This window comes from Dermochelys coriacea, chromosome 14, assembly GCF_009764565.3.
Source record: "Dermochelys coriacea isolate rDerCor1 chromosome 14, rDerCor1.pri.v4, whole genome shotgun sequence".
Taxonomy (NCBI): Eukaryota; Metazoa; Chordata; order Testudines; family Dermochelyidae; genus Dermochelys; species Dermochelys coriacea.
In genome coordinates, this window is record NC_050081.1 from 1,322,781 (window position 1) to 1,349,430 (window position 26,650).

The window sequence follows — 26,650 nt, forward strand, 5'->3', positions numbered from 1 at the left end:
GAAAGCCTTTGCCCCATGATCCACCGATGTGGCCAAGCGTGTCAGGATTTCACCAGAGCAGATCGGGCCCTAGATTCGTCTGGGCAGGTTTAACTGAGGGAGGCTGCCCATCACAGCCACCAAAAGCCGCAGGGCTGGAACCGCTGACGGCCCAGATAACTGGATTAGGCAGGGGCCCTTGGCAGATCCCCAGGACCCTCAAGGGGGGTGGCTGAAGACACTGTCGCTGCAGCCCTGCGGGTTCACTGACTGAGCTGGAGGTGGAACCGCTGGCTCCTGCTGCATTCACAGCTCTCACTTGGAGCTTGGTGCCTCACTTGTTTAACTTCGCCACGTTGCATCCCGTCTGTGGGGCCCCACACTGGGGGCAGGACAGTGGCACAGTAGGGCTAAAACCACACCTTTCCCAGGCCAAAGCCATTTCCCCGAAGGAAGGGGGAGGGGCAATAGAAGAAACGACCCCAAACTGAATTACCAAGTAGCCCACCTCTTTCCTGAGCTGTGAATAGAAGCAGGCTGGCTGATGCAGCGCACAGAGCAAAGACAGGCGGGGGGTGGCCCTGGGGAACATACCACACTCAGATGCCTGTGGGGCCAGATCTCACTGGCCGTGTGCAGCACGCACAGTCTGGGTGTCTCAGGCCAAGAGCAGGAACCCCAAGACCAGGTAAGAGTACAGGGCAAGAGAGGAATGGACACAGCCAGCTCGGCAGTGCAGGGGCCAGTCCTCCAGGTCTGGGAGAGGAGCAGGCTGCAGGTGAAAGATTTGAAACTCCAGGCCACCCCATTACACTGGGACCCCCACAGCACACTGCAGGGCCTCTACCTAGCCAGCGTTCTGCAGTGCCAGACCGTTTGATTTGGCTCCGACTTATTCCCTAGGCCAGAATGGAGGGGTGTCAGGCTCCCCATGCAGTGTGACTCATGACAGAGTGCCCAGAGCGCTCCCTGGGTCCTGTGGGGCCAGAGGCTGTGAGCTCAGCGAGGGAGAGAGATCCCCCAACAGGGCTGCAGATGGGCCCCTGACCCGCAGCTCTTCGGGTTTCACTGAATACCGCTTCCCCTGCTGAGCACCAAGGGCAGGGAGATGCTCTCCCTCAGGAGCAGAGGTTGTGGTGCGAGCCTCTCCCCATGCAGCTGAGAATGGAGAGAACAAGCGAGACATGAGCTGAGGCTGAGCGGAGGTTTGACATTTATTTGCTGCAGATCCTCAGCGCTAGTTTACAAGGTCGTGGCAAAAAACCAAAGAGTTAGAATCAGATTAAAAAACCCTGAAACGCTGCCCGCCCTGCCGGAGAGGCCTCCGCACAGAACTTGAACAAATACAAAATAACCTTAAAGGAGAAAACTATACAGAATATTTACACCTCTGATAAATAGACTAATACTGCTGTGGGTGCCTCTCTCCAGACCCAGTGCATCAGGGTCAGGGGGCCATGCAGGTTGGGGCACGAGGCTGCTGGAGCTGGGGCAGCTTCCAGAGGAATCCTGTTCCCCAGACTGACCTCTCCTTCAGCCCCTGAGAGCAGCTGCCTTTCAGGCAAGTTCCAGCCCTTCTCAGGACACTCGTCCCCCTTCCCATGGGTTCCCCAGCCCCCCTCATTCCCAAACCCCCACTTGTGCTAGAAACAGGACCTGGGACAATGCTCACCAGCCTAACCCCACCCTGCCTGGAGGCTGGGGAGTTTCCTCTGCAGGAAGCTGTGCCACCCCCACACTGAGGCCTCTCGTGACACCTGGGCAAACCCAGCCCTGCTGCTTCAGTGTGCCTGGCATGTCGCTGAACCCTCGACTGCTCATTGAGCTCTGCTCACAGCCCACGAGGCCCCGTGGTGCCAGCTCTAGGAATAGGCTGGCCCCGGGGAAGGCCAGGGCAGCAGGCTTCCTGCTATTGGCTTGGCACTGCCGCATGGCACTGTGCATCTGTGGAAGCTATGGCTACATGAGGGCGCAATGATGGTTTTCGGACCCTTGGCCTCCCCTTCCCAGACCCTCTGGGCCGTCTGCTCCCATCTCTAAGGAGCCCAGCTGACCATGTGTTCCGGAACTCATTGGGCTCGCCAAAGGAGCCCAGGACAGACCAGTGCCCTCTAGAACGAGGGTAGGTGGGTGGGCAAGGCACACAGGCTCCCCTTGGCTCACGTCAGGCTCACCAGCTGGCTCCCGTGGCTCCTACCCTCCCCACTCAGCGATTCCACCCCCCTCCCAAGAGAAACGCCCGCTACTGAACGACCCAGCAGCGACTGAGCGGTAACAGACGGAACACGCCCCAAGTGCTTCAAAACTAGTGCCCAGCCCAGCCCAGGCGGCCCCAGCCCTGGGGCCATGCCAAGAGGCTGTAGCCCCCTCCCCCGGAGAATTGGCAGAGGCGGGTGTACGGTACGCATGGGCAGACAGCAGTCAAGCAGGAGGCAGCCCCTGGCTTGGGCAGGGCCCCCAGCCCCTCGCTGGCACGTCCGCCAGAGCTCCCGTCACATCTGCCCTGCCCCTCCCCACACAGGCTGCCCAAGGCCGACAGGTGTGTACAGATGCCTGGGCCCCCATACACATCCACACCCCAGAGAGCATGGGCAACATTTCCCGCCCAGCCCTGGCGGCCGGCCTCAGGGGCCTCCATCTGGGTAGAGACGGCATTGCTGACAAATTCTCCTTGAGCTCCTTGTAGGTGAAGCATCTCACTTGCAGCGGCTCTGGTCCTCTCCCCCAGGCCATTGGGACATGGGCTAGGGCCTGAAGACTGCTCCCTGGAAAGGGAGCCCAGAAGGGAGCTCCCAGCACCAAGCTCCTGCTCATCTCACGTAGCTGCAGACTCATCGCTGTGGCCCTAGGACTCCCAGCCCCACCCCCAAACACCTGCCCACCCCCCAATGGTAAAGAAATTGCAAAAGCTGAAGCTAGTCCCTGGGAATTCAGGCTGTGCTGGGCTGCAGGAGAGGCCCTTGCCTGGCAACCTGCTCTCTCCATCTCCAGGGGAGGGGAGCCTCTCGCCGCCTGAGAACGCCAACCTCGCTCGGCTGGCCCAGGCTGCTAATGTCTCTTCATGGAGGACACTTTCTTCTTCCTCGCCGCCAGCATCTCATAGAAGGGGTCCCTGCTGATCGCTGCCCTGAGCAGGGAGAAAGGACATGTGAAAGGGAGACCGAAGAGACCAGGGGAATCCCAGGTCACTCCTGTCCCCAGCTCGACGTAGGAGCTGCTACCCAGTGGGGAAGGGTGGCCTGGCAGCAAAGGAACTGACCGGAACCCAGGAGATCTAGGCTCTCCCACAGACTCTGGGTAACCTTGGGCAGGTCTTGGGAGAACGTACGCAGGTCACCCGAGTACCACGGCCCGGTCAGTGCAGCACCCTCCCTCTGCAGGGGCAGCACAGAGAACCTGGCCCAGAGCAAAGGCCGTATCCCCCCCCGCCACAGGGGGCTAGGCAGCAACACTCACTTGATGCACTTGATCCACTCTTCCTTCTCCTCGGGGGTGGGGGCCGAGATGCGATACACCGTGTGGTTCCCCTCCACCACCCGGCCATCTGCCTCTGTCTTACAGGCCTTGATCACTTGGTCTTTGTTGTCTGGGATGTAAAGCTCAAAGCAGTTCTGAAAAGGAAGGAGACATTTTAGCAGCGGCCTCCAGTCTGGTACGTGGGACCTGCCCCTGCAGCTCAGGGGTCCTGGGGCCATGCCTGGGGAGGGTAGGGTAGAGGGAAGACCTTGGGAGTCACACATGCCCTCCCGGCCAGTTACAGCCTGGGAATGCTCCCCCCCCCCCCCCGGGTGAAATGCTAAGTGCGCAACAAGAAATCTCTCTGCAGCAAACACTATGCGGCAGCTGCCAGCTACGGAGCCGAGGGCTGGGGACGGGGGGGGGGGTCCATCCTCTGCCAGGGAAGGCCTGGGCATCTGGGGCCAAAGACGCAAGCAGGTCTGAATGAGCGACATCAGTGCTGCCCTGCAGCCAGCTGCCCCCACTACAGGGGCAACAGCCCCCACCCCATGTGCCTGGTCATGAGGGGAGAATGCTGCAGCCCCAGGCTCTCTCCTTGCCCGGCGGGACCAGGGCAACATTCACACTACATCCCCCAAACACATAGACCCCGGGGGCTTCTGCTGAAAAAATGCACAAAGCCAAGCAAGGAGAAACTTCCCAGCTGGAGATTCCCCCTCCCATCACGAGCAGGGGCCATGCAGAGACTCACAGGCTTTTTGGAGTCCTCCACCTCGCGGATGCTCAGGTTCTCCAAGGGGATGATGCCACGAGGCTCCTTATCCTGCAGAAGGCCAAGCAAAGAGGGAAAATGTTAGCCACAGAGCTGCAGGGACCCACCGGCATCCAGATCTGCTCCTCCAAGGGCGCGGCTCCAGCCCTGGCCAGCCACTGGCTGCCCCCCCAGGAGCAGGGCTGTGAGGGGAGGAAGTTGGTCACCCCACAGCCTTAGCCAGCCTTCTAAAAATTCCCCCGCCCCGTGCCATTACAAAGGAGCCCCTCAATTATGGGGTGCAGCCACCCACTGCTAGGGTGGAGCCCCCTTGTCTCCCATGGCCCAGGCACCTCAACTGGCCTTAAGGGCTAGGAATGTTCCTGCCTACACACCCAGCTTGGGCCTGGCACTCGCAGCCTCCCCCAGCACCAGCTGAGCTCCATGAAACCGGCAGGGGGCGGAGGCGGAGACACACACTCACCGTCGTGTACTCGAAATAGTAAAGGCAGTTGTCAGTCAGAATGAACCAGCGTCTCTTCCATGTCTTCACCCTGCCACCTGCCAAGTAAAGAGAGGGACAGTTGACACAACACCCGCCCCCAAGCCCGGGCCCCAGAGCACGGAGTATGTCTGCCCCAGGCAGGGGGTCCGGCTCCTGGGCACGTCCAGGCTATGGCAGGGCTAGAGCCCACAGACGAGGACAGAACAAACAAGCGTCTCGCAGAGCGCGGAGCCAGGGCACAAGCAGCGTGAGCCAGCCCCGGTCGGTGACAGCATGGGGCTGGCGCAGCAGCCAACAGGCAACGCAAAGCCACAGCGGCCGGGATGCGAGCGGCAGCAAGAAGCGGATCGAGGAGCTGGAGCTGGAGCAAGGGCTGATCTGACAGCCAGATGGCTCAGAGACGCGACTCGTTCTGTACAGCGCTGTCAGAGAGCAGCCCAGACTGGCCTGGACACGCCGCTCTCCTTTCCCGTTTCTGGGTTTTTCAGCCAGTCGGAATTCAGTAGCCCAGGTTTCTGGAATTTGAGTTCGTGGATATTTCACTCCAGAAGTTTCGAAATACGAAACTCGCCCTGAAACGAAAAGTGCGGCTCCACACAGCTCCATCCCTGAACCCGGGGTCAGCAGACAGGCCAGGAGAGCCAGGCCCAGGGGAACTCCCACTCCTGAGTCAGGCTGTCCACCCCATCTCATCTCCTCCAGGGACCCAGCCCTGGTCAGTCAGGGCAGGAATGGCTGATTGTGGGCCAGGTGGAAGGTGCCGACAGCCCTGGTGAGCAAACGCCTTGGCAGCAACAGGGCAAGCTGTCCCTGCCAGTGTGTCCTGGAGTGGGGTGAGATGGGAGCTCAGCCCCCAAGACCAGGCCAGAGGGGGTCATGCGGGGCTAGTCGGGGGTAGTTTGTGACAAAGATGTCCTGCTAGGAACTGCACACCATCCCCTCTGCCTACCAAGAGCCAGCACTCCCTGCTGACAGGGGGCTGGCTCAGACCCAGCACCCCTGGCTATATCTCATTCCCAGCCCCCGAATGCAGGCTAGACCCAGCACCCCTGAGGGGAAAGGCCCTGGATCACACACCCCCGAAGCCAGCCAGTCTCGTGGAGAGGCTCGACACTGCTGCCGAAGGCTGGTTAGATGGAGAGCAAAGTCACTGCTGGGCCCAGCCAGCCTGGGCTTCTGGTCAGGGAAATCCAGGGCTTTAAGAGGAGCTGAGAAGATTTCATCTGCCAGGGCTGAGCCAGGGCCTCAGACGTCACTGGCTTGGTGAGGAGATGAGGATAGAGGCAAGACGTAGGACGGCTGCTTCTGTCTAGGAGCCAGTGGGTGAGGAACGGGTCCACAACTGCCATGTCTGCACAGAGAGGCAGAGCACCCGGGCCCCAAACACCCATGCAAGCCTGAAGCTGCTGGGGCTCTTGGGGATAGAGGCCTGGCCCAGCCTCTCATGTCAGGATCCCCATGCCCGGACAGCCTGCATGGCCAGGTCTTCTGGGCTGACCGTGGGTGTTGAGTCCCCCTTGGTTGGCACTGGGCAGCGATGGCAAAGCTGCCCAGCTCTCCACCAGCCTGGGGAAGCAGGTACTGATTCTGGGAGGAGTGGAGGAGGAAAAACTGCTCACAGACCGTGGAGTGACCCTTCCAGCCACCCACAGGAGCAGATGCTGCCCAGCCCTGGACACAGTCCCGCACAGAGACCCTGGACTCACAGCAGAGACAACACAAGCAGACAGTTCCAGTCAGCACCTGGGACAGCCCCCAGGGAACTCATGGACTCCCCTCCCACACGCACAAGGGGTCCTGAGCCAGGGTGGCAGCAGGACGCAGCAGGCTGAGAGCTGCTCCCCTGGCTCCCTGCGATCCGCACCCCGGGGGGGTCCAGGAAGAGAGGGATTCAGTTTCCCAGTTGCAACTAGAGCCCTGGAAACGGCCTCCCTTTGCCACTTGCTGCAGGGGTCACTGCACTGGCTCTGAGGGCAAGGGAACACATTGAGAGGGGTGCCGCAAAGCCAGGCCACCTGGCCCTCGAGGGCTCGGGACTGCCAGTGCAAGAGGCATGGATGCAGGGCTGCAGCAGCTGCCCCCTCGCATGCTGCGAGATGCGCTGAGCCACCCCGATTATCTCCTGACACTTCACTCAACTGGGAGCTGGCCTGCGAGTGCAGAGAAGCTGGGGCTCCACCAGGGGTGCTGTGGAGTAAGGAGTCACCATGTCCACAGCTCCCTCCCCAGGGTCATGGCCCAGAGCTGGGGCTGGGCTCAGGCCTGCAGACTCGGGAGGGGCTGGCTGGGTTTGAGTTATTGAGGGCCGGCCAAGCAGGGAGAGGGGCTCCCAGAGGTCACGCAGGGCCCGAAGCGGACGACTCCCTGCCCCCAGCCCAGGATGCAGAGCATGAGGGCTAGTCCCGCCGGAAACGAGTTCCCCAGGGACTGCAGTCAGTTAGCAGCAGCAGCAGCAATGAGACTATCACCAGCAATTCAAACCAAAAGAAAAAGGAAATGAAGGAAGCCCCAGCAGCCAGAGCAGAGCGAGGGAGGGGGGTTGCAGGAGGGGGTGGGGTACGTACCTCCTGGAGTTTGGGGCAAGGGAAGGAAGAGCCAAAATCATGGAAACATACAAATGAGGGAGAAAAGAAAATTAAAACAAAGAAATTAAACCCACCCTTGCCCTGGTGCAGCCAGCACTGCACGTTCGTGTTGGCTGGGGGGGGGGGGCGGCTGCAGCCAACTAATGCAGTGGGGACAGGTGTCATGGAGCTGGCCCTAGGGGAACCGAGCCGGTGTGCACTGTCCTGGCAAATAGGAATGCTACCTGCAGCCAGGCACATGCCCAGCACGGCCAGCGGGTGCCTGATTCACGGGCTCGGGACTCATGCCCCGGGATACAGAGCCAGGGAGCTCTGCTGGTTCACAGCCCTGCATGGGCAGAGCTGCAGGCAGCACCCCACCTGCAAGCAGGCAGCATTTGGGTCTGCTGGGCCTAGACAGGGGCTTGTTTGGGGCCCATTTACCCAGTGAGTCGCTGGGTAGGCAGAGCCACCCAGCAGCTGGAGGCCAGTGGGTTTAGAGCTCAGACAGACAGGGGTAGATGGCCTGAGGTCAGGGTCAAGGACATGCTACCAACACAAGCGCTTGTGGCAGAGCCACTCTGCTGCTGTCTATACAGAGAGCCCATGTGGGGACATGGCCCTAACCCCATCCCTGAGCCAGCCCCACATCCCATCGTGACAGGCTGGGCCACTATCTAAGGCCAGACATGTTTGGGGAACGAAGGATCCCCTGAACCCTGGAGAATGAGAGGGGATCCCTGTCAATGCCCCAGCCCAGGACTGGGCCCCCCGCTCTAGGCATGTCCTGCATGTAAGTGGCAGGCCCTCTCCTGCTACCGATGGGCTGGCAACAGGGCAGAGAGATGTTAGAGGGTAGAGTCCAAACCACAGCAAGAGCACCAGGGAAAAGCCTCCAGATGAGTCAGCTCCTGCCAGGGCCTGTCGGGTCTCTGCAGCCCCAGCTCTTGACCGGGGCACAGACAAGAAAACTCCAACATAGCTACTGAACCAAAGAAACCCATGAGTCAGGGGGCGGGCCACGCAGCTGGGGAGGGGCTGTTGGTGCTGTGGGGAGTTGCAGCCGGGGCGCGGGGATGCCATGCATGTTGCCTGCATGTGGAGCCAAGATGTGCAAGGTGATGATGCTCTGGGGAGGGTGTGCCAGGAACCAGGCTATGGCACAGAGGAGATGCACGCAGCTTGGGGCAGCTCGCAGTTCGCCTTCTGAGTGAGCGTGGCGGGAGGCACTCCAGCAGGATATAGCCAGGATGCTGGGCGCCAGTCACCATCCCCCAACCAGCCCCTCCCCACCAGTACTGCAGCCCCCCAGACCTCCTCAGCCCTCCCTCCCAGGACCGCAGGCCCCAGGAACCTCCCCATGCCTTCCCCCCCTGCACTGCAGTCCCCAGAATTTCCCCTTCCTCCCAGGACCGTCCCCAGCCCTCCCCGAGCACCGCAGCCACCGGGACCGTCCCCCATCCCTCCCACCCTGCCAGCACCCTGGTCCCCTAGGACACCCCCCACAGCACTGCAGCCCCCAGAACTTTCCCTTCCCCTCCCTCCCAGCACTACAGACCATGGGATCTCCCCTGCCTGCCAGCACTGCATCCCCCAGGACCGCCTCATCCCTTCCACACAGTCACCAGAAAGCGAGGCTGGATTCCCAGGGAGACCTGGCCAGCTTTGGTGAAGGCCAGCAGCGTCGCCAAGTGCCACTCAGGGCCAGGTGGGGCCGACTGGGGCTCCAGTACCGGTGAAAGTGCCTTGGGGAGGCTGCAGAGCTGGGGCATGACATGCAGCTTTCCCTGCGGGCTGAGCCATGTGCCATGGAGCTTTCTGCCCGTCGTTAGCGCCCCGAGCAGGGGGTGGAGAGGGTGCAGGCACATTCCTGTGGCCACGCTCGGCTCCTGGGGGCGAAGCACTCACCAAGTTTCAGCAGCCAGCCCTCGCGGTCGGGGTTGAAGAAGGTGTGGGTGAGGTCGTTGCCGTCGTCCTCGGGGATTTTGAAGGGCTCGTTCTTTATGCTCTCATAGAGATTCTGGCACAGAGAGAAGCACACGAGGGTCAGATCCAGGATGCAGCTCTCCGGGGCCGAGGGAGCAGAGCCTGGGGCCAGCGAACCCCAGGCCAGGCAGCACAGTGAGTCCCAGCCCCAGGTGCCAACGAAGGCAGTGCCCCTGCCTGCCCGCGCCCTCACCCTGAGCAGCTCCTCTGGCAGGTCGCCCCCATCATTGATGCCCCGGTTCATGGCGATGAAGCGCTCCACTGCGGGCTTGTCCTTGACGTTGGGGTTGTGCAAGCTAGTGTTCAGCATGATGATGGCAAAGGAGAGGACGTAGCAGGTGTCTGCAGGGCACAGAGCGGCGGGTCAGCTGAGCCCTGGGCAGGCCAGGCACATGGTGAAGGGCAGAGAGGCCAGGCTGGGAGCATCCTGGACAGAGCAGTCCCCAGGCTCATTCCCAGCAGACACGGCCACACTGGGCCTGTAGCCCAAATTCAGCCTCCACTCCCTCCGCAGGCCGCCAGGGAAGCACAGACCTCATGCCCCAGCAGCAGGAGAGGTTCAAAGCCAGGGATCAGGCAGGCCTCTCCTGCTCTCTCCAGGGGCCTCTGGGTTTGGAGCTGGCCTGGCAACAAGGGACTCTGGGGCAGCCTGAGGCCCGGCTGTCGGATGCTCCTGCCCCGTGGGGAGTGCTATTACCTGTGGACTGAAAGACGCCTGGATTGCACTGACAGTACCGCTGGGCAAACGCCTCCATCATCCGATCGATCTTCTGCGCCTCGCCTGGCAGGCGGAAACTCCACAGGAACTGCCTGTGGGATGGGGTGGGTATCATCTGCACGGGGGACCGTGTCCCCAGGGATGGGCCTCGGAGACCTTCCTCCGTCATCTCGGGCTGACATCCCACAAGGGCAGAGGACAATCCCCCACCACTTAACCTGCTCAAGCCCATCCTCAACAGCGTAAAGCTGCTGCCCCCACCAGCCCAGCCCCTGCCAGAGCTCCCCGGGCACCGGCCCAGGCAGCTCACCCCATCAGGGCTCACCCCTGCGCACCGTGATGGGGAGACAGGTACCCGAGGTGACAGCTCAGTCCCCCGCGCACACACTCACCGCAGCGCTTGCACCAGGTTGAGGTCAGTGAATTCATGCAGCTCCACGAAGGCGTGCAGGACCTGGATGTTAAACTCGTCTCTGCCAGGACAAAGACGGAGCCCAGGGGTCCGAGTCACGGCTGTACCACACCCCCAGGTCACACACTGCCCCAGCCAGCCCTCTGCACCTGCAACAGACTCTCAGCCCTCCCCCAGGGTTGTGGGCTGCAGTAGCACCCTCACCCCTCAGAGACAGCCCTAGACAGAGTGAGCAAGGAGGGGAACAGGTACAGCCCAACCCCCAGGCCTAGTTTACACATTCGGGTCTCCCATAAGCACCAGTCTTGAGGGCTGCCCGGCCCTGGAGCCCAATACCAAGCCACAGGGCAGGTTATGAGCACTGGCACCAGCTGCTCATTTCAGGGACCTGTAGCTGCACTGTCTCCTCCGCCCCCCTGACCATGCCTGGTGCAGAGTGGGCCTGGAGTGGGGCCCTGCTACCTGTGCAGCACTAGGGCACACAAGCGGGATGCCTGTACTGCCAACAGCTAGAGGCTTCTTTGCCTTCACCCCTGCATGCCCTCTGCTCCAGCAGCCACCAACACACGCCCCTCCCACTGCTGCCGTGGCCACAGGACCCGGGGGCAGATGGGAACTGCCAGCCCCATGTCCTGGCTCTGGCAGCAGCCAATCCCTGGCGCCTTAGTCCAGGCCAGCGGTCCCGTCCCATAAGGCACTGAGGGGAGATTACTCCCTGCCCCCTGCAGTGATCAGCTGGTGCCCTGGGCACATATTCCACCACCCTGCCTAGCAGCTGGTACCTCTCGCCCAGGTAGTCGCCAATGGCCGTCTTGTTTAGCCCCTCCCCCTTGTAGAGGAACTGGGCGATGTCCTCGCAGGTGTTCTTCAGCAGGTCGTTCTCAATCAGGAACTGGATCCCCTGGGAAGGCGGGAGAAGAGGGCCTGTGACTCCAGCCCTCAGCACAGACGGCCACTGCCTTGAGGGGCACAGCCGAACCCATGCCAGGAAGGGCAGGAGGCTCCTCCGCATCCCCATCACCAGCCCAGCACAGGGAGCCCTTGCTGCAAGCAACCAGCAGGAGCCCTCTGGGCGCAGGAGGATGCCCCCTGGCAAGGGTCCCATCACCCAGGAACCCACCCAGCCAAGGGAGCCTGGGAATCCAGCAGTGCTCCAGACCGATGGGGTGGGGGCCCTAGCTAAGAGCGATGGGAAGGGGACCCTGAAGACAGAAGCAGTGCAATAGTGAGAAGCCCCCCCAGTGGATGGGGTCCCTGATCCCCAGACCCTTCCATTCTGTCCAGCACATGGTGCTCCCCAAATCCCAACATGGAGCATGGCCTGAAGCATCTGTCCCAGTGACTTGGGGAGGCTGCGTTTGCAGTGCCTGGACCCCAAGCTTAACGGGGCAGGAACCACCACCCTCCCCTGGTGCTGCGATTGCACTGAGGCACCTCGGCGTCTCTGCCTGAAGCCCTGCCCCTGGGGCATTGCCCTTACCTTTTTGGGGTCCATGTTGAACTTCTTCCTGCCCATTGCCACCTGCTTGTTCCTCTGCATGGTTTTCCTATAACTCACAAAGGGCAGCAATGAACTCCAGGAGTGGCCAAGCTCCCGGCCTGGGGCTCCCACCGTTAGACTCCCTGTGCCAGCCTGCGGCCTCTTCTCGACCCAGAGAGACCCATGGGAGCTCCACCCGGGGTGACTAGCAGCCCCCTGCTCTCTGTGCCTGGGTCTGGAGGCTGCAGCCCCTGAACGCAGCACGAGCCAGAGCCCAGACCATTTCAAAGAGCTGTTTTGGGGGGAGGTTCTCAGAGCCCTCAGCCCCTCATTGTTAAAGGATCCTGCAGCATGCCAGGAAAACCAGGAGGCAGGCCCTGCCCCCAAGGGCTGGCATGCCTGCCCCGGGCCTGGTGCATGGAGGGGCAGACGGCCCGGTGCAGGCACAGCCCGGGGACAAGAAGGGGCTTTGTACAGACAAAGTGTACAGGTGGCTGCTCCTGGCCGGCCCCGCACTCTGCTCTCGGGGATGGATGGGGACTCAGGGGCCTGGGAGCTCTGGCCCAGCTGGCTGCAGCTTCGCCTGGTGAGACTCCAAGGGGAGGGGAACCCTGACGGGAGGGTGATTGGAAGAGATGCTGCAAGTCAGTTTCCATTGGCCATCAGGGCTCCCTAATCCCGTGCTGGCACCGTCTGCACCAGCTCAGAATAACAAAGGCAGACAGTCTCCAAGGCCAGACGGAGGGGCCGGGCCATGGAAAAACAGGGCCATTTGGAGCAGCGGATCAGGCCGGAGATCCCGTTACCGCATTAAGGAATAAGAGGCGGCCTGGGAATTCCAGCCTGCACCAGCACTCGTGGGTCTGTGGCCTCATTAGCCAACAACCCTCCCTCAGCCGGCATCCAGGCTGGGTTTATGCTGGGTTGAGAACGTCCCAGCTCGTCCCCGCGCTCCTCGGGCGCAGCTAAGGCTCCTCTGGGGTCTTGCTTCCCCCCGCAGGGACTGGGCCCCAGGAACAGCCTGCAGCTCAGGGGCAAGCTGCACGGTGCCAGAGGGCTGGGTGCCACTCTGCTCAGCCGAACGTGGCCGCTCCCCCTCGTGCTCAGCCAGCTGGGTCACGGGCAGGACTCACCTCTCTTCCGTGGATCCCAGGTTCTCAATTTCATTGGTCACCTCTGCTATCTCATCTCTCAGCCGCTAAGAGAGACAGAGAGACACGGTGATGGGGGGGAGCAGGGAACTCTCTCACCATGGCATGGGGGCTCACCACCTCCCCCAGCCCATCCTGAACCCTCTGCGCCTCTCCAGGAGGTCACACCCCATTAACTCACTCACCCTCCCAAGCCCCAGGGTGGGGATATTGCCCAATTCCAGAGAGGGGAATGACCTGTTCAGGGTCACACAGCCAGCAATAGGACCCAGGAGCCCTGAAGCCAGGGTTCCTGCTCTGAGCCTATGGCCAGCACTCCCTGGGGCGGTGCATCTGGAACCAGGCTCTGCCTTGTTCTGCCAGGACAAGCCCCGACAGACAGCAAGGGACACAGACCGTGCCAGATACAGCCCAAGGTTAACTGTGCCAGCCAGGCCAGAAACCTCCCCCACACCCACGGGCAGGAGGGCAGCCTTGACCCTCCCCAAAGAGGGCCAGCTGGGGCGAGTGCCAAGGACAGAGCTGCCCAGAGACCCTAGCGAGCCCCTCATCTAACTCCCGCTCCCTGAGATGCAGCACTGCAACCCAGCAAGCTCGTGGCAGCGCTCAGCAAGCGAGCAGGGAGCCGCAGCGCTGTAGGAGCTAATCTCCAAGCAGCACCAAGGCGCTCTGCTCCCACAGGAAGGAAGAGGCCCAGAGGTTAACGTAATTACGCTCTAATCCCTTTAGTTCATGTTCAGCATATGGCAGGAATTAGACTCCACTGCCTTAATCATTGACATGATTGACGAGTGTCCCAGATGGGCCCCAGCACCCCACCCAGCAATCGGAACGCCATGGGGCTAGGGCCTGGACTGGCCCAGCAGCCCCCAATCGCTCCCTGGGCTGCAACAGGGACGCAGCCAGCACCTGGGCCCTCGAGAGGGGTCATAGGTCATCAGAAAAGGCACCAATGTGAAATACAGAAAAAGCAAGAAATCCAAGAGCCCAGCATCCCCTAAGAGCGGAGAACAAACTGGGAGAGGGGGTCCTGCCAGGGATGGGGCAACAGCAGCCTCCAATGCCAGGGCCACCCCATGAGATCAGTGCAACCAACCCAAGGACTGGCCCCCAACCTGGCTGCTGAGATGCCACCCAGCTCCCAGCAGGCAGCTGTAGGGAGAAGGGGCCATCTCTGGGAGAGACAGCGCAGTGCACTGCTGATGGGAGGGCACAGCCACGGCAGGCTCCTGGCCTGCTCCACTCTGCCCCAAGCACCCGGCAGGCTGGCTTCAGCCTCCTGGACTTACATTCCTTTGGCTCCAGTGCTCTGCCCCAGAAATGTCAGGGGAAGAGCTGCTCTGGGCAACCGAGGGGAGGGGAGGGGAGGAGAGGGGAGGGAGATGGTACAGGAGCTGGAGCTGTTCTCAGGCCACTGAGGGGGGTTAAGGGGAATGTACCAACTGAGCTGAACGTGGCCAGCAGCCGGAGGGTGGAGCTGGCCTGGCACTGAGGGGTCGCCATGACTGCCCGGGAAGGGCTTCTGGGAGGGCAAGCAGGGGAGGGAGACACCAGCCAGCCAGAGAGCAATCTGTTCCCTGCGCAGCACTGGCAGGGGGCCCTGTGCTGAGGCTGGAGGGGCAGGTGACAGGGCCCTTCTCACAGGTTGGGAGGAGCAAGGGCCAGAGGGGAGAGCGCCAGTGACTGTGCTGCAGTGCCAGGGAGAACACCCCCAGAGCAGGGGTGCTGTTCTGGAGATGGGGTGGAGGGGGACACTGACTCACTTCTTCAGCTCATGGCCCTCACTCGTTTGTGCTGGGCAATGGGAGGCCGGTGCCAATGAGCTAACAGAGCCCTGCCCCATCGAGCACACAGCATGAGAGCTGAGCATGGGGCACTGCGGGGGTGGGAGGAATAGAGCCAGGAGACCAGTGCCCCAATTCTTGCGTCCTCCCCTGTCTTGGGGGGGGGTCCCCATCACTGCCACAAGCCACAATGATTTGACAAGCCCGGGCGAGAACAGGGCAAGGCCACAGCGAAGTGATGCTCACACGGGGAGCTACAATGGCTAATTGGGCCCTTCAGCAATTTCTCTCCCCTCCTTGTTCCCTGGGCAGCAGCAGTGCCGAGTAATGCCCTACACATTGATGTGCTGAGACACTCGTCCCTCTCCCGCGGGGACGGGGCCGAGGCCAGACGGGCTGCCAAGAATAGAGCATCTGGGGCAGGAAGGGGAGAGGAACAGCAGACCAGCCGCAGAGCTCAACATGCCGATGGGGAAAGCGTCCCAGGCTCCAGCCAGCCCAGGCTCAGCCCAGAGCATGTCTCAGAACGAAGGGCACCTGCGGATAATTCCAGGTCTGAGCGGAGCCAGGCTCCTCTCCAGCACCTCCCACCCCCTCACCTGTATGTCGGCCAGCAGCTCCTGCTTGCGGCGACGGATGTTCTCCAGCTCCTGGCACTCCTCTGGGGTCAGGTCGCTGGGGACTGTGAGGGGAGAGGAGAGGGGGTTAGGCCTGGCACCAGCACCCTCCTGAGCCCTGTGCTGCCCGAGCTGGGAGCTCCCCTGGCTATGCTGCTGGGCTATGCTGAGGTGTCCAGACTCTGTCTTGTCCCCCACGGTCCCTGAGCAGGACAGGACCAGGGGGCAGTCCTGCCTAGCAAGCAGCGCTCCCCAGGGGCTACCACCACCCACTCTGCCGCCAGCAGCCTGACTCCTGACTACAGCTTGGGATCTGCACTGCCTGCCCCACTTTTCTGGGGTTGAATCTGGCTTTTCCGCTGGCCTTCCCAGGGCCCCGTTCCGGCACCCGCAGGCAGAGAACAGCCACGCTGGACCATGGGGAGAGCCGAGTGAGAGCTGCGCGCCAGGTCCGGCCTCAAACCTGCCTTCAGCCAAAGAGCACGTCTGGGAGCTACTCCCACCTCAGGAGCCCCCCCACAACCCATCCAGAAACTCAACCTCCTCCTCCCAGCCACGGTCCCCTGCACCCAGAAGGCAGTTCCCGGGCAAGCCAGCAAGGGGACCACAGCACCCCTTTCACAGGGGCCTGCAGAGCAGGGGTCCCTCTGGATGTCAGCTTATCTAAGCCCTCATTCCCGGCTGCAGGGCCCACCTATCCGTGTGCATGGGCCACAGCCCCTTCCCCTGGTATCCCTGCCCTTTCCAGGTCTCAGACAGCGGGGTGGCAGGGCACGCTGGGCGCTCCACCCGAGGAGTGCGATTGTCCTTCACATTCCACGCTCCTCCCCAGCAAGCCAGCGCTGGCGGAGGGGGGCTCCCTCCCGGCTTGACGCTGCCACATTCCTGTTGATTCAGCAGCCAGGGACAGAGCAGTGAGCTCTGCCCAGGGCCTGCCACCAGCCAAGTAAACGCAGTGAGAGTGGCTGCAAAGGGCCAGCTGGCTAAACACCCACCCCGTCCCCCCATCAACAGGGCCATGTGAGGCCAAGACCAGGGAACTGGCTCAAACCTTTTTAGCCAGAAAGCATCCACTGAAGAAGGCCCCTCCCCCTACACAGCCACCCCTCTCCTAACACACTCGGAGCGGGGACAGGGACCCTGCCTTTGGCAAAGATGAACTGGGAGCCCAGCCCAGGGTCTGTCTCAGAGAGGAGATAGAGCTCCTGACACAACAAGGGCCCATTGTGCCGCCTGAATAGACAACCCAAACAACAAGGGAAGCTGCTTTTTGTTGCTTTGCAGTTTTTAACATGCGGGCAGGAGCCCAAAGCTGAACATGCTGCATCTGCTGCATACAAAGGAGACAACTCTTCAAGGGATAGTGCCCCGTCCTGGTGGCCGGGTCACGTGGCAGCCCACCACGGGCAGAGCAATGAATACCATGAAGTCAAGTGACTTCCCTCGTGCTGCCCTCCTGCTGCAGGGACATGGGGCCCAGGCCGCTTGTGCCCCCAGCAGCAGAGCGGGGGAAGGACTTCTCACATCTTGAATAACGCCGCAGGGTGGCTCAGCATGGCAGCCCAGCCCGAGGAGGGCGCTACCATGCGCAGTAGAGCAGGGGGCTCACCCTGGGCGCTGCCTGCTCCATCTCCCCTGCTCTCTGCTCCAGAGCGGGTTGCATTTCAGTGCCCCTTGCAGTTAGTGCAGGGCTATGGGACCCTCCCCAGATGAGTTCCTCCCCCCCCAGCTCGTGGAGCAGAAGGAGCATGGCGATGCCATCCCAGTCCCCACTATCCCTCACACAGTCTGGGAAACTGAGTCACAGAAAGTGACATGACCTTGTCCAAGGCCTCAAGTCAGCAGCAGCAGGCATCCTGGCTCCCATTCCTGCCCTAGCCAGCCAGAAAGGTTCCCTAGCATTGTCCCTCCCGAAGACAGAGCACCAGGCAAGCCCTGCAGGAGGCTACCATTTCCGCCAGCAAGTCGCATGCATTAAGACTGGCTTGGCCTCTCCCCACTTGTGGGATGAGTGTGCCAGTGCCCAGCTCATTCAGAGCAGATCCCTCTGCAGAGAGGGGAGGGCTGTGGGAACACCCCCTCCCCCACGTGTCCTTCCTGCCCAGGCATTCTCCCTGGTGCGTATCTCACAATCTCTGCACCAGACACCCACCAGCTGCGCTCAGGAGCCACCCCCCACCCACGCCTCGGCTCCTCTCCCCCCGCCAGGTAGCCCGTACAGTGCTCAGGGAAAACCACCTGCAGAATCCAAGGACCTGGCGGCAGCAGGAGCTGGATCCCCAGGAGCTGGATCCCCAGGGACCGGCTCCTGGCCAGCCCGGCTCTGGCGCTGTGCCCCTCCCCAGCACGCGGAGCTATTCCAGCCTGGTGGGAGAGGAGCCTCCCCCGAGGGCCTGCTACCATTCCTATGGCCCCCAGCTCTGCCCTCGCCCGCCGGCCCCATCCCCGAAGCTCAGTGGGGCTCTGCTGACAGCTTTGGCAGGCGCTGCTGAGTGAGCGGCCCCCGGGCCTTCCGGGCTGGGGTAGCCCACAGCGCCCTTGCCCCACGGCACATGCCAGGCCCCCCCGGATCAGGGCGCTAGACACAGTGAGCGGGCTGTGACCCCCCCATGCAGACCCATCCAGGGCTGAGAATCAGAGGGGGATGCTGCAGGGGGGCTGGCCTGGGGCGGGGGCAGCCCCCCCAAGAACCCGAACTCCCAGCACCAGCTCAGCCCCCATCAGCGCACGTCCCACCCCCCGCGCTGTCTCCGGCCAGGGCCCCTAACGGCAGAGCGGCCACGCCGGGGTCCCGGGGCTGGGCCCGACCCCCAGCCAGGGCCCGGGTCTCCGCCCCGCCCTGCCCCGCCCCACCCCCCCCGGCCGGCAGGTGGGTCGGTCCCGGAGCCCCCGCCCCGCACCATCGCATCAGCCCTGGGCTCCCGCGGCGGCAGCGGCCCGGCGCCCCGAGCAGCGTGGCTGCACCAATGCGAGCCCGGCCCGGCCCCCAGCGAGCCCGGCCCCCGGCCCCACCTCCCTGGGCTGTGCGGGCCATGGGGCATCATCACACCGCTCCGACCGTGCCCGGAGCTTCCCGGGCAGGGTGAGCCAGCCCCGCCGGCCCCAGAGCTCAGCCGAGACCCCCCGCGTCCTTGCGCCGCCCGCTCAGCAGCCCTTGGGGTGTTGCCTTCTGGCCCCCAGGCCCGTTCTCGCCCTGAGCGAGCAGCAGGAACCCCGCTAACGCCTCCGGGGCACTGAGCCATGCGGTGCCATCCCCCGCGCCCGGCCCTGGGGTCCCCACCGTGTCCCTCCACCCTTCGCCCAGCGGTCTTAAGCGCGGCCACGCTGGTCTAACAGCCGGGCATGCCCCTCCAGGCAGCCTGCTGGCAATCACCAGCCCAAGGGGGTCTTTCAGGACTGAGCTGAAGCTTACTGGGCTGCGATTCCCCAGCACCTTGAAAAATACCCAAAACACGTACAACCCTCCAATTCTGTAGAGCACAGGGCTGGTGGGAGCCTCTGGGTCCAGCCCAGCCCCTGCAGTCACCTAGCTCCCTACATTCCAAGTGCCGATGGGACCCTTGTGACCATCTAGTCTGACCTCCTGTCTAACAGGGCCAGAGACCTGCCCCAAACAATGCCTAGAGCAAAGCTGTTAGAGAAACATCCCATCCTGATGCAAAGAACTGCCAGTGAGGGAGAATCCACCACAACCCTTGTAAGCCATTCCAATAGATAATTACCCTCCATGGTAAAAACGTACACCTTATTCCAGTGCCAAATACAGAGCTAAAATCACCTCTCAGCTCCTACCAGAGATTCCCATTTATGCATCCCAGGATCGCATTAGTCCTTTGGCTAATGTTCAGCTCACGTTCAGTGGATTATCCACCACAACCCCAGAGTCTTTTTCAGAGTCACTGCTTCCCACCCCTGTAAGCATGGCCTACATCCTTTGTTCCAGATGCATACATTTACATTTAGCCCATATTAAAATGCATACTGTTTACTCTCACCCAGCTTACCAAGTGATCCAGATCGCTCTGAATCAGAGACCTGTCTTCTTCGTTATGTATCACTCCCCCAAGGTTTATGTCATCTGTAAACTATCCATGAGGAGTTTGGGTTCTCTTTCAGGTCAGTGATGCAAATGTTAAACAACACGGGGCCATGTACTGATCCCTGTGGTTCCCCACAAGGAAGACACCCACTCAATGGAGATTCCCCATTTAGAGTTACATTTTGAGACTGTGTGCCGGCTAATCACTCTTAAATGTAACCCAGGCCATCTTCCAACTAGTTAGTCTGTTTGCCCCCAGTACTGCTATTAGGAGGCTGTTCCAGAACCTCTCTTCTCTAACGGCTAGAAACCATCTTTTCCTTTTCAGCCTAAACATATTCCTGGACAGCTTGTCCCCATTTGTTCTGGCGCCAGCATTGTCCTTTAGCGTCAATAGCTCCTCGCCCTCCCTGGGGTTTACGCCCAAAGTGTTTACAGAGAGCAATCATAGATACTAAGGTCAGAAGGGACCACTCTGATCATCTAGTCCGACCTCCTGCACAGCGCAGGCCACAGAATGTCACCCACCCACTCCTATGAAAAACCTCACCCATGTCTGAGCTATTGAAGTCCTCAAATCATGGTTCAAAACTTCAAGGAGCAGAGAAGCCTCCCTCCAGTCAACCATGCCCCATGCTACAGAGGAAGGCAAAAAAAACCTCAGGGCCTCTCCAATCTGCCCTGGAGGAAAACTCCCTCCCGACCCCAAACACGGCAATCAGCCAAACCCTGAGCACATGGGCAAGATTCACCAGCCAGATACCCAGGAAAGAATTTTCTATAGTAAATCAGATCCCATCCATCTAATATCCCATCTCAGGGGATTTGGCCTATTTACCCTGAATATTTAAAGATCAATTACTTACCAAAATCCCATTATCCCATCATACCATCTCCTCCATAAACCTATCGAGTAGAATCTTAAAGCCAGATAGATCTTTTGCCCCCACTGCTTCCCTTGGAAGGCTATTCCAAAACTTCACTCCTCTGATGGTTAAAAACCTTCATCTGATTTCAAGTCTAAACTTCCTGGTGGCCAGTTTATACCCATTTGTTCTTGTGTCCACATTGGTGCTGAGCTTAAATAATTCCTCTCCCTCTCCTATATTTATCCCTCTGATATATTTATAGAGAGCAATCATATCTCCCCTCAACCTTCTTTTAGTTAGGCTAAACAAGCCAAGCTCCTTAAGTCTCCTTTCATAAGACAAGTTTTCCATTCCTCGGATCATCCTAGTAGCCCTTCTCTGTACCTGCTCCAGTTTGAATTCATCCTTTTTAAACATGGGAGACCAGAACTGCACACAGTATTCTAGGTGAGGTCTCACCAGTGCCTTGTATAACGGTACTAAAACCTCCTTATCCCTACTGGAAATGCCTCTCCTGATGCATCCCAAAACCGCATTAGCTTTTTTCACAGCCGTATCACATTGGCAGCTCATAGTCATCCTATGATCAACCAATACTCCAAGGTCCTTCTCCTCTTCCGTTACTTCTAATTGATGCATCCCCAACTTATAACTAAAATTCTTGTTATTAATCCCTAAATGCATAACCTTACACTTCTCACTATTAAATTTCATCCTATTACTATTACTCCAGTTTACAAGGTCATCCAGATCCTCCTGTATAATATCCCGATCCTTCTCCGAATTGGCAATACCTCCCAGCTTTGTATCATCTGCAAACTTTATTAGCACACTCCCACTTTTTGTGCCAAGGTCAGTAATCCGATCCCCTCCGAGCCTTCCCTTTGCTAGGCTGAACAAGCCAAGATCCTTTAGTCTCCTCTGGTCAGCTCAGCTCTCCACTCCCCCGATCATCCTAGCAGCCCTTCTCTGCACCTGCTCCACTCTGAATTCAGCTTTCTGGAAGTGGCAGGACCAGAAGTGCACACGGTTTTGTAGGTGAGAACTTGCCCATGCCTTGTACAATGGCATTAATATTCCCATCTGTACTGAAAATACCGTGCCTCATACATCCTAGGATCGCATTTACCTTTCCACAGCCACAGCACATCGGCAGCTCATGGGTCTCCTGTGACCGACCAGCACACCCAGGTCTTTTGCCTCCTGTCATTATCAACTAATGAGCCCCTGGCACAGAGAGACCAATAAGAACTTCTGCTAAGTACATAGCCATTATATGGACAACATACCCCCATATCTCAATGTCTGTATTTTGACCCATTAAACTTTTACCCCCAATCGGGGCAGATTATGTATTCCTTATGCCACCCGTTCCTAAACGGAATTTCACACCCCTTGATAATCTGTACCTTATTCCCGGATAACCAGAAACTTCTGGGCTTAAACTCTGTACCGTTTTCTTTTTACTTCAACATCTTAATAAAATTAGTAAATTTTGTCCCATTTCTATTACTTCAGGCCTCAAAGTCATCCAATTCTTTCTGTAGAATAGCTGCTAATTTTAATAACATTGCCTACCTGTTAGTGGCACCTCCTCTTTTGTTATCTCTGTCTTTAACAATGCCTCTTTCATTATTATTATTATTTATACTGTGGTATGCCTAGAGGCACCAGTTACAGACCAGAACCTGTTGTGCTAGGCACAATACAAACAACACAAAGACAGCCCTGCCCAGATCACCAGAGAAGAGCAGGTCTCCCTCCCCAGCATCCTCTATGATGAAGACCAATACAAAGAAATCACTAAGCGTCTCTGCAATGTCCTTACCTTCCTCCCTTTAGTCCCTGGCAGTCCGGCAGACTCATCAAGCTTCCTGCAGGTTTTCTGCAGCTGACATATTTAAAGAATTAGTTGTTCTTCTGCCTTTTACAGTTTACTCTCAAATCCTTCTTCGCAGTCCTAATTTCTATTGGATGTTCTCCATCATGGCTTAGGGGTCTTTCTAGTGCCCGAGGACTAGACTTCTGCTTTCTGAAGGACCAGCCCCCTTTGGCTGCAGTACTCTCCTGTCCCGTGCCACTTAAGCCTGGTGCTTTGCTCCGGATGCACCACGCGGGCAGCTCCAGTCACTTCTCCTCCCCAGGCTCAGCATGGAAATTTCCTCACTTCTGATGACGGGGCCTTTTTGACTAGCTTCCCCTTTCCTGGAACTCCCCCTTCTAAAGGTCAGTGCCAGATGACCTCCAGATTTGACTGGATCGATTCCGAGCATGACCAGCCCCATGTATGCAAAATTCCCCAAGCAGGCCCTCAAAGTTAGGAATCTGTCTTAAAAAGCATGCAGCATTTTTTAAAAACGGGGCAGTTCTCTGCCTCATGATCTGAGGTTTCTGGGTGCACTCAGGTCATGCCTTCGAGCTTTTCTCCACAACCAGCTAGAAACATTGATTTAAAATAAAGCAGAGGCTCTCACCTAATCACAGAGCTGGAACTGGAGCTTTGAGAGCACCAGACACTGTGAGACTTGCAATAATGTCACCTTAGTTGGCATCACCGGACCCCCCCTCCCCCAAGGATGTTGAATGTGATCACAGTAACCATCCATCTAAACACTCCCCCTTTCCCAGGGGCAGACCCACCCCTTCCCAGACAGGACATCAACCTGCCAAGGCTATGTGGGACCTTATCCCAACCTGGACAGTATCGACTGCATAAGGACGCCAGAGTCCTAGCTGGGTCCCCCCAGGCCCCTCCCACCTCAATTTGCCCGGCCACAATGAGAAGCTCAGGTCTAGAACTCCAGCTCCCAGCAGCCTGTGGGGAAGCCCCAAAACAATTGGGGGGGAGGGCCTTCATTGCCTCAATACCCACCCCTCCCATGGGAGCAGCCATTTGGCCAGGCCAGAGCCCACGTTTCAGGAGACAGTGACTCAGTCCAGGTGCCACCCAATGGGGCAGCTTGGCCTGGGCCAGGGCCCCATGCCAGGGAAGGGCAGCTGGCCCCAAGTCTTGGGGTAGTGCAGCAGCTCGCCATTCCCCATGGACCCAGCCATAAGCCGCTGAGTCAGGCCAGGCCTGCTGCAGCAATGGCCACTGCTCCCTGCCAGGCCATGGCTCAGGTCAGGACAGACTCCAGCGGCTGCGAGCTCAGGAGCAGGACTTGGCTGGCAGTGGCAGGGTGAGTGAGGAGTAGCTGGGGCGGGGAGGGGGGTATTTGGGGTTGGCCCCCTCCCCACGCAATGCCAAGAGCAAGGGAACACTCCTGTAGTGATGGACTCAGCCCAATCCCGGGCCTAGAGCAATCCCACTGCCTCCACCAACAGCCCAGCCCTGTTCTCCTTCCAGCCTTAGGAGTGGGCCAATCTGTGGTGGGTGGGCTTTCTTCCTGGAGGGAATCACTGCTAAAGCTGCCCACCCAAGGAGGCAAGTGAGGCTGGTGCTGGGGAGGAGCCAGGGGCTGGCTCTTCCCTTTGACATTGGCCGAGACACAGACAGGTGCTGCAGCAATTCTACACAGGGCTGAGCCCAGCTTTGAGCAGAGGGAGCCAGCTAGGACCCATGCCCATCTGAACCAGCCCCACAGGACTAGTGGGGGCATTTCCCCATGCTGGGCCCCAGGCCACAGCAGTGCCCCCTCCTCCTGACACACACAGGCTGAAGGAGACCCCCTCTCCCGCAGAGCTGTGTCAGGCAATATCACTGCCCCCATCCTGCAGGCTCAGGGAGCAGCTGTGTTAGGAACAGGGGCAGTGCAGCAGCCAGTAAGAATCCCTCCCAGAGGGACTGAGCCCACGGTGCCCCATGGGATTCAGCCTCCAGAAACATGCACAAGATCTCACTGCCCTGCCCAGCTCACATGCCACCCTATAGAGTGCCGGCACATAGCCCTGCTCCCCACCCCCACATGTTCAACAGGAGCACCTCAACTTTATTTCTTGGAGACCAGGGTTCAAGTGTTCAAGGGAGCAGAGTGGAGGCCAAGGCTGGAATAGCCAGGGGCTGGGGTCAGAGTTAAGGGGCCTGGGGAGAGCTGAGGAGCTCAGGGCCAGGTTAGTCTGGGCTGGGGTCAGAGTTAAGGGGTATTGGCAGAGCTGGTCATTGCTGGTTAGGCACAAGGTCCCTCTGTCACTGAACAGGGTTTGCCAGTCTCTCTGCATAATGCATGGGGGGGGGGGAAGGAGAAGGGGCAGCTGAGCCCATCAGCAGCCAAGAGCTCTGCTGGAAGCTCTGGGATTTGTGGCCCCTCCACACTCCCACCCTCTGCTCTGCACCCTGGCAGATCCTGATGGGCACTCTTTCAAAGGGACCCATCCCCCCAAGATTCAGGGTGAAGGGGGCTGGGAGGGGAACTTGCGCAGAGCAGGGGCCAAGCCCCACCCCATCCCATCCCCAACAGCTTGGGAAGGAGGACCAATGGGACTTGTTTACTGCACTTGCAGTTTGCCCAGCACCCTCCCAGCTGCCTGGAAGCTTCAGGGCAAGCAGCAGCATGACCAGGAGACGCACTGACGCCTGCAGCTGGGAGGGACCCAGAGACGCCTTCTCCCAGGGAGCAGCACCCATAACCCTTCGCTGGGCGGGAGAGCAGAGACTCAGTTCCTGACATGCTGCCCATGCGCTGCCTTGGCCAGCGAACCATGAACAGCCACTGGGATGCCCATGTAGAGCCTCTGTGAGCCCATAGGTCAGAGTGTTTACTATGGGGGCAGGCAGCATCCCATGGAGCTACCCTCTGGGGCAGGGGAGAGCACAGTCCACAGGAGCCGATATGGTGAGCGGATTGGGCAGGGCTTGGAAAGCCCAGTCAGGGTCCCTGTGCTCTTCCAATCTCCAGCATATGAGAGAGGTGGGATCAATACTTCCCTAGCACCCGGGGCATGGGCGGAGCTGACCTCCTGGGGGCTTTGGGCAATGTCAGCCAGGCACCGCTACAGCACTGACAACGGGTATACAGGGAGGGCTGGACTCTGGCCCAACATGTATTTTGGGGCAGGAGCAGAAATCTCTGGAGAGGAGGGACCCAGGAGTGCCCCCCTCACCTCCCCCACAGCCCACCCATTAACAGCACTCAGAGAAGTGGGGCCCAGATGTTCCCCAAGTCCCTCTGAGTCACAAAGCCATATGGGGGGGCCACAGAGACCCCCTTCCCAAGAACATAAAGCAAACCACCCCCACCCTGCCCACTCACCACTCCCCTCCTCTGTCCTGAGGACCATCCTGGCCAGTGCTCCTGCAGGGCCTGTCCTGCGGCCTGGCCAGTCCTCGGCTCCCGCACTAGGTAGCTCCGTCAGGCCAGGCAGGGTGGGACACCTGCCGCTCACTGCAATTCCCAGAGTGACTCACAGCTGCTCTGAGCCAGTGAGTTGTCAGCCTGTCAGCCGGATGGGCGTCACGGAGCTACAGTACCAACACCCTGTTCCTGCCGTCAGCAGCCATTAACCCCTCTGCTCCCAGCCAACCCCAGCTCAGCACGCCATGCTCCAAGCCAGAATCCCGGCGCAGGCACTGCCCCAAGACACGCCAACCCGCCCCACAGCATCTGCCCCAGACCCTGGGCTGATGGCCCCTGAGGATACCCCCAGCTCAGACCCTCAGATGCAGAACACCGTGGATAACAACAGCCAAGCTCCAGGCCTGGGAGAGACCTGGCTTGAGGCCAACCTTGGCACAGATCCCCTCCCCCATGGGCTTCCCCAGCCTGCCCACTGCCTTGGGGTTCCCCCTCCCCCAGTTCAGCTCTTAGCCATAGCCCTGGCAAATCACTGCTGCTCCTCTGGGCACTCGCCAGGCCCTTTCAGAGCCCCTCTCCCTGCGTCTCTCCAGTGAGGAGGGGCTCACAGGGGAGTGCAGCATTCTGGCGAGCTGGGACTGCAGAGGGGACTGATGTCTCCCTGCTCCGAGACATCAGGCCTCTGCACATGCAGCTGTACCTCCTTCGGGGCCAGGTCTTGCTCGCTGGCCCCGGGCACTGCACTCCATCCAGCGACTGTTCCAACACCTCCCCTGCCAGCCCCTCTCCCTACATCTCCTCCTGCCCCCCTGCTGCTCCCTGGGTGCTGGCAGACCCTCCCATTAGCTTTGCTGGCTCTCATCCCTCCCCCAGCTCATTAACGGACAAGGCCCAGACCGATGCATGCAGGACCCGCTGGACATTAACTGGCTCCTGCCCCCGCACAGTCCCCTGCCGAGCCAGGGCCATGCCCCCCCTGTCCAGGGACACACAGAGCCGCCTGTGCCCAGACCTCAGAGCAGGAGGACAGATCCTGTCCCCCAGCAGGAGGGACCTGCCAGTCACAGGGCCCCACCTTGGCCTGTGCTGCCCTCTGCTGGTTGCA

The 26,650-nt window shown here is 60.0% G+C and overlaps 1 protein-coding gene across 1 annotated transcript; it reads right to left on the reverse strand.

Moving 5' to 3' along the window:
• Positions 1-1,745: 1,745 nt before the first annotated feature.
• On the reverse strand, positions 1,746-25,670 carry CYTH1 (cytohesin 1). Its single transcript, XM_038371855.2, has 13 exons — positions 25,504-25,670; positions 15,389-15,471; positions 12,988-13,052; positions 11,855-11,921; positions 11,157-11,275; positions 10,355-10,435; positions 9,942-10,054; positions 9,438-9,586; positions 9,167-9,278; positions 4,674-4,750; positions 4,190-4,261; positions 3,436-3,590; positions 1,746-3,106 (listed from the first exon to the last, which is right to left on the reverse strand). The coding sequence occupies exons 1-13, from the start codon at positions 25,529-25,531 to the stop codon at positions 3,028-3,030; spliced, it is 1,200 nt and encodes a 399-aa protein (XP_038227783.1). The 5' UTR covers positions 25,532-25,670; the 3' UTR covers positions 1,746-3,027.
• Between the last annotated feature and the right edge of the window lie 980 nt (positions 25,671-26,650).

Bases quoted from the DNA above. Each gene is read 5' to 3' on its own strand.
- CYTH1 (XM_038371855.2), bottom strand. From the start codon at position 25,531: ATGGTCCTCAGGACAGAGGAGGGGAGTG. The intron at 10,436-11,156 runs GTACCAGCTGCT...TTGTCCTGGCAG, and splicing joins GGCGACTACCTGGGCGAGAG to AGACGAGTTTAACATCCAGG. The intron at 4,751-9,166 runs GTGAGTGCTTCG...TTTACTTGGCAG, and splicing joins GGGCTGGCTGCTGAAACTTG to GTGGCAGGGTGAAGACATGG.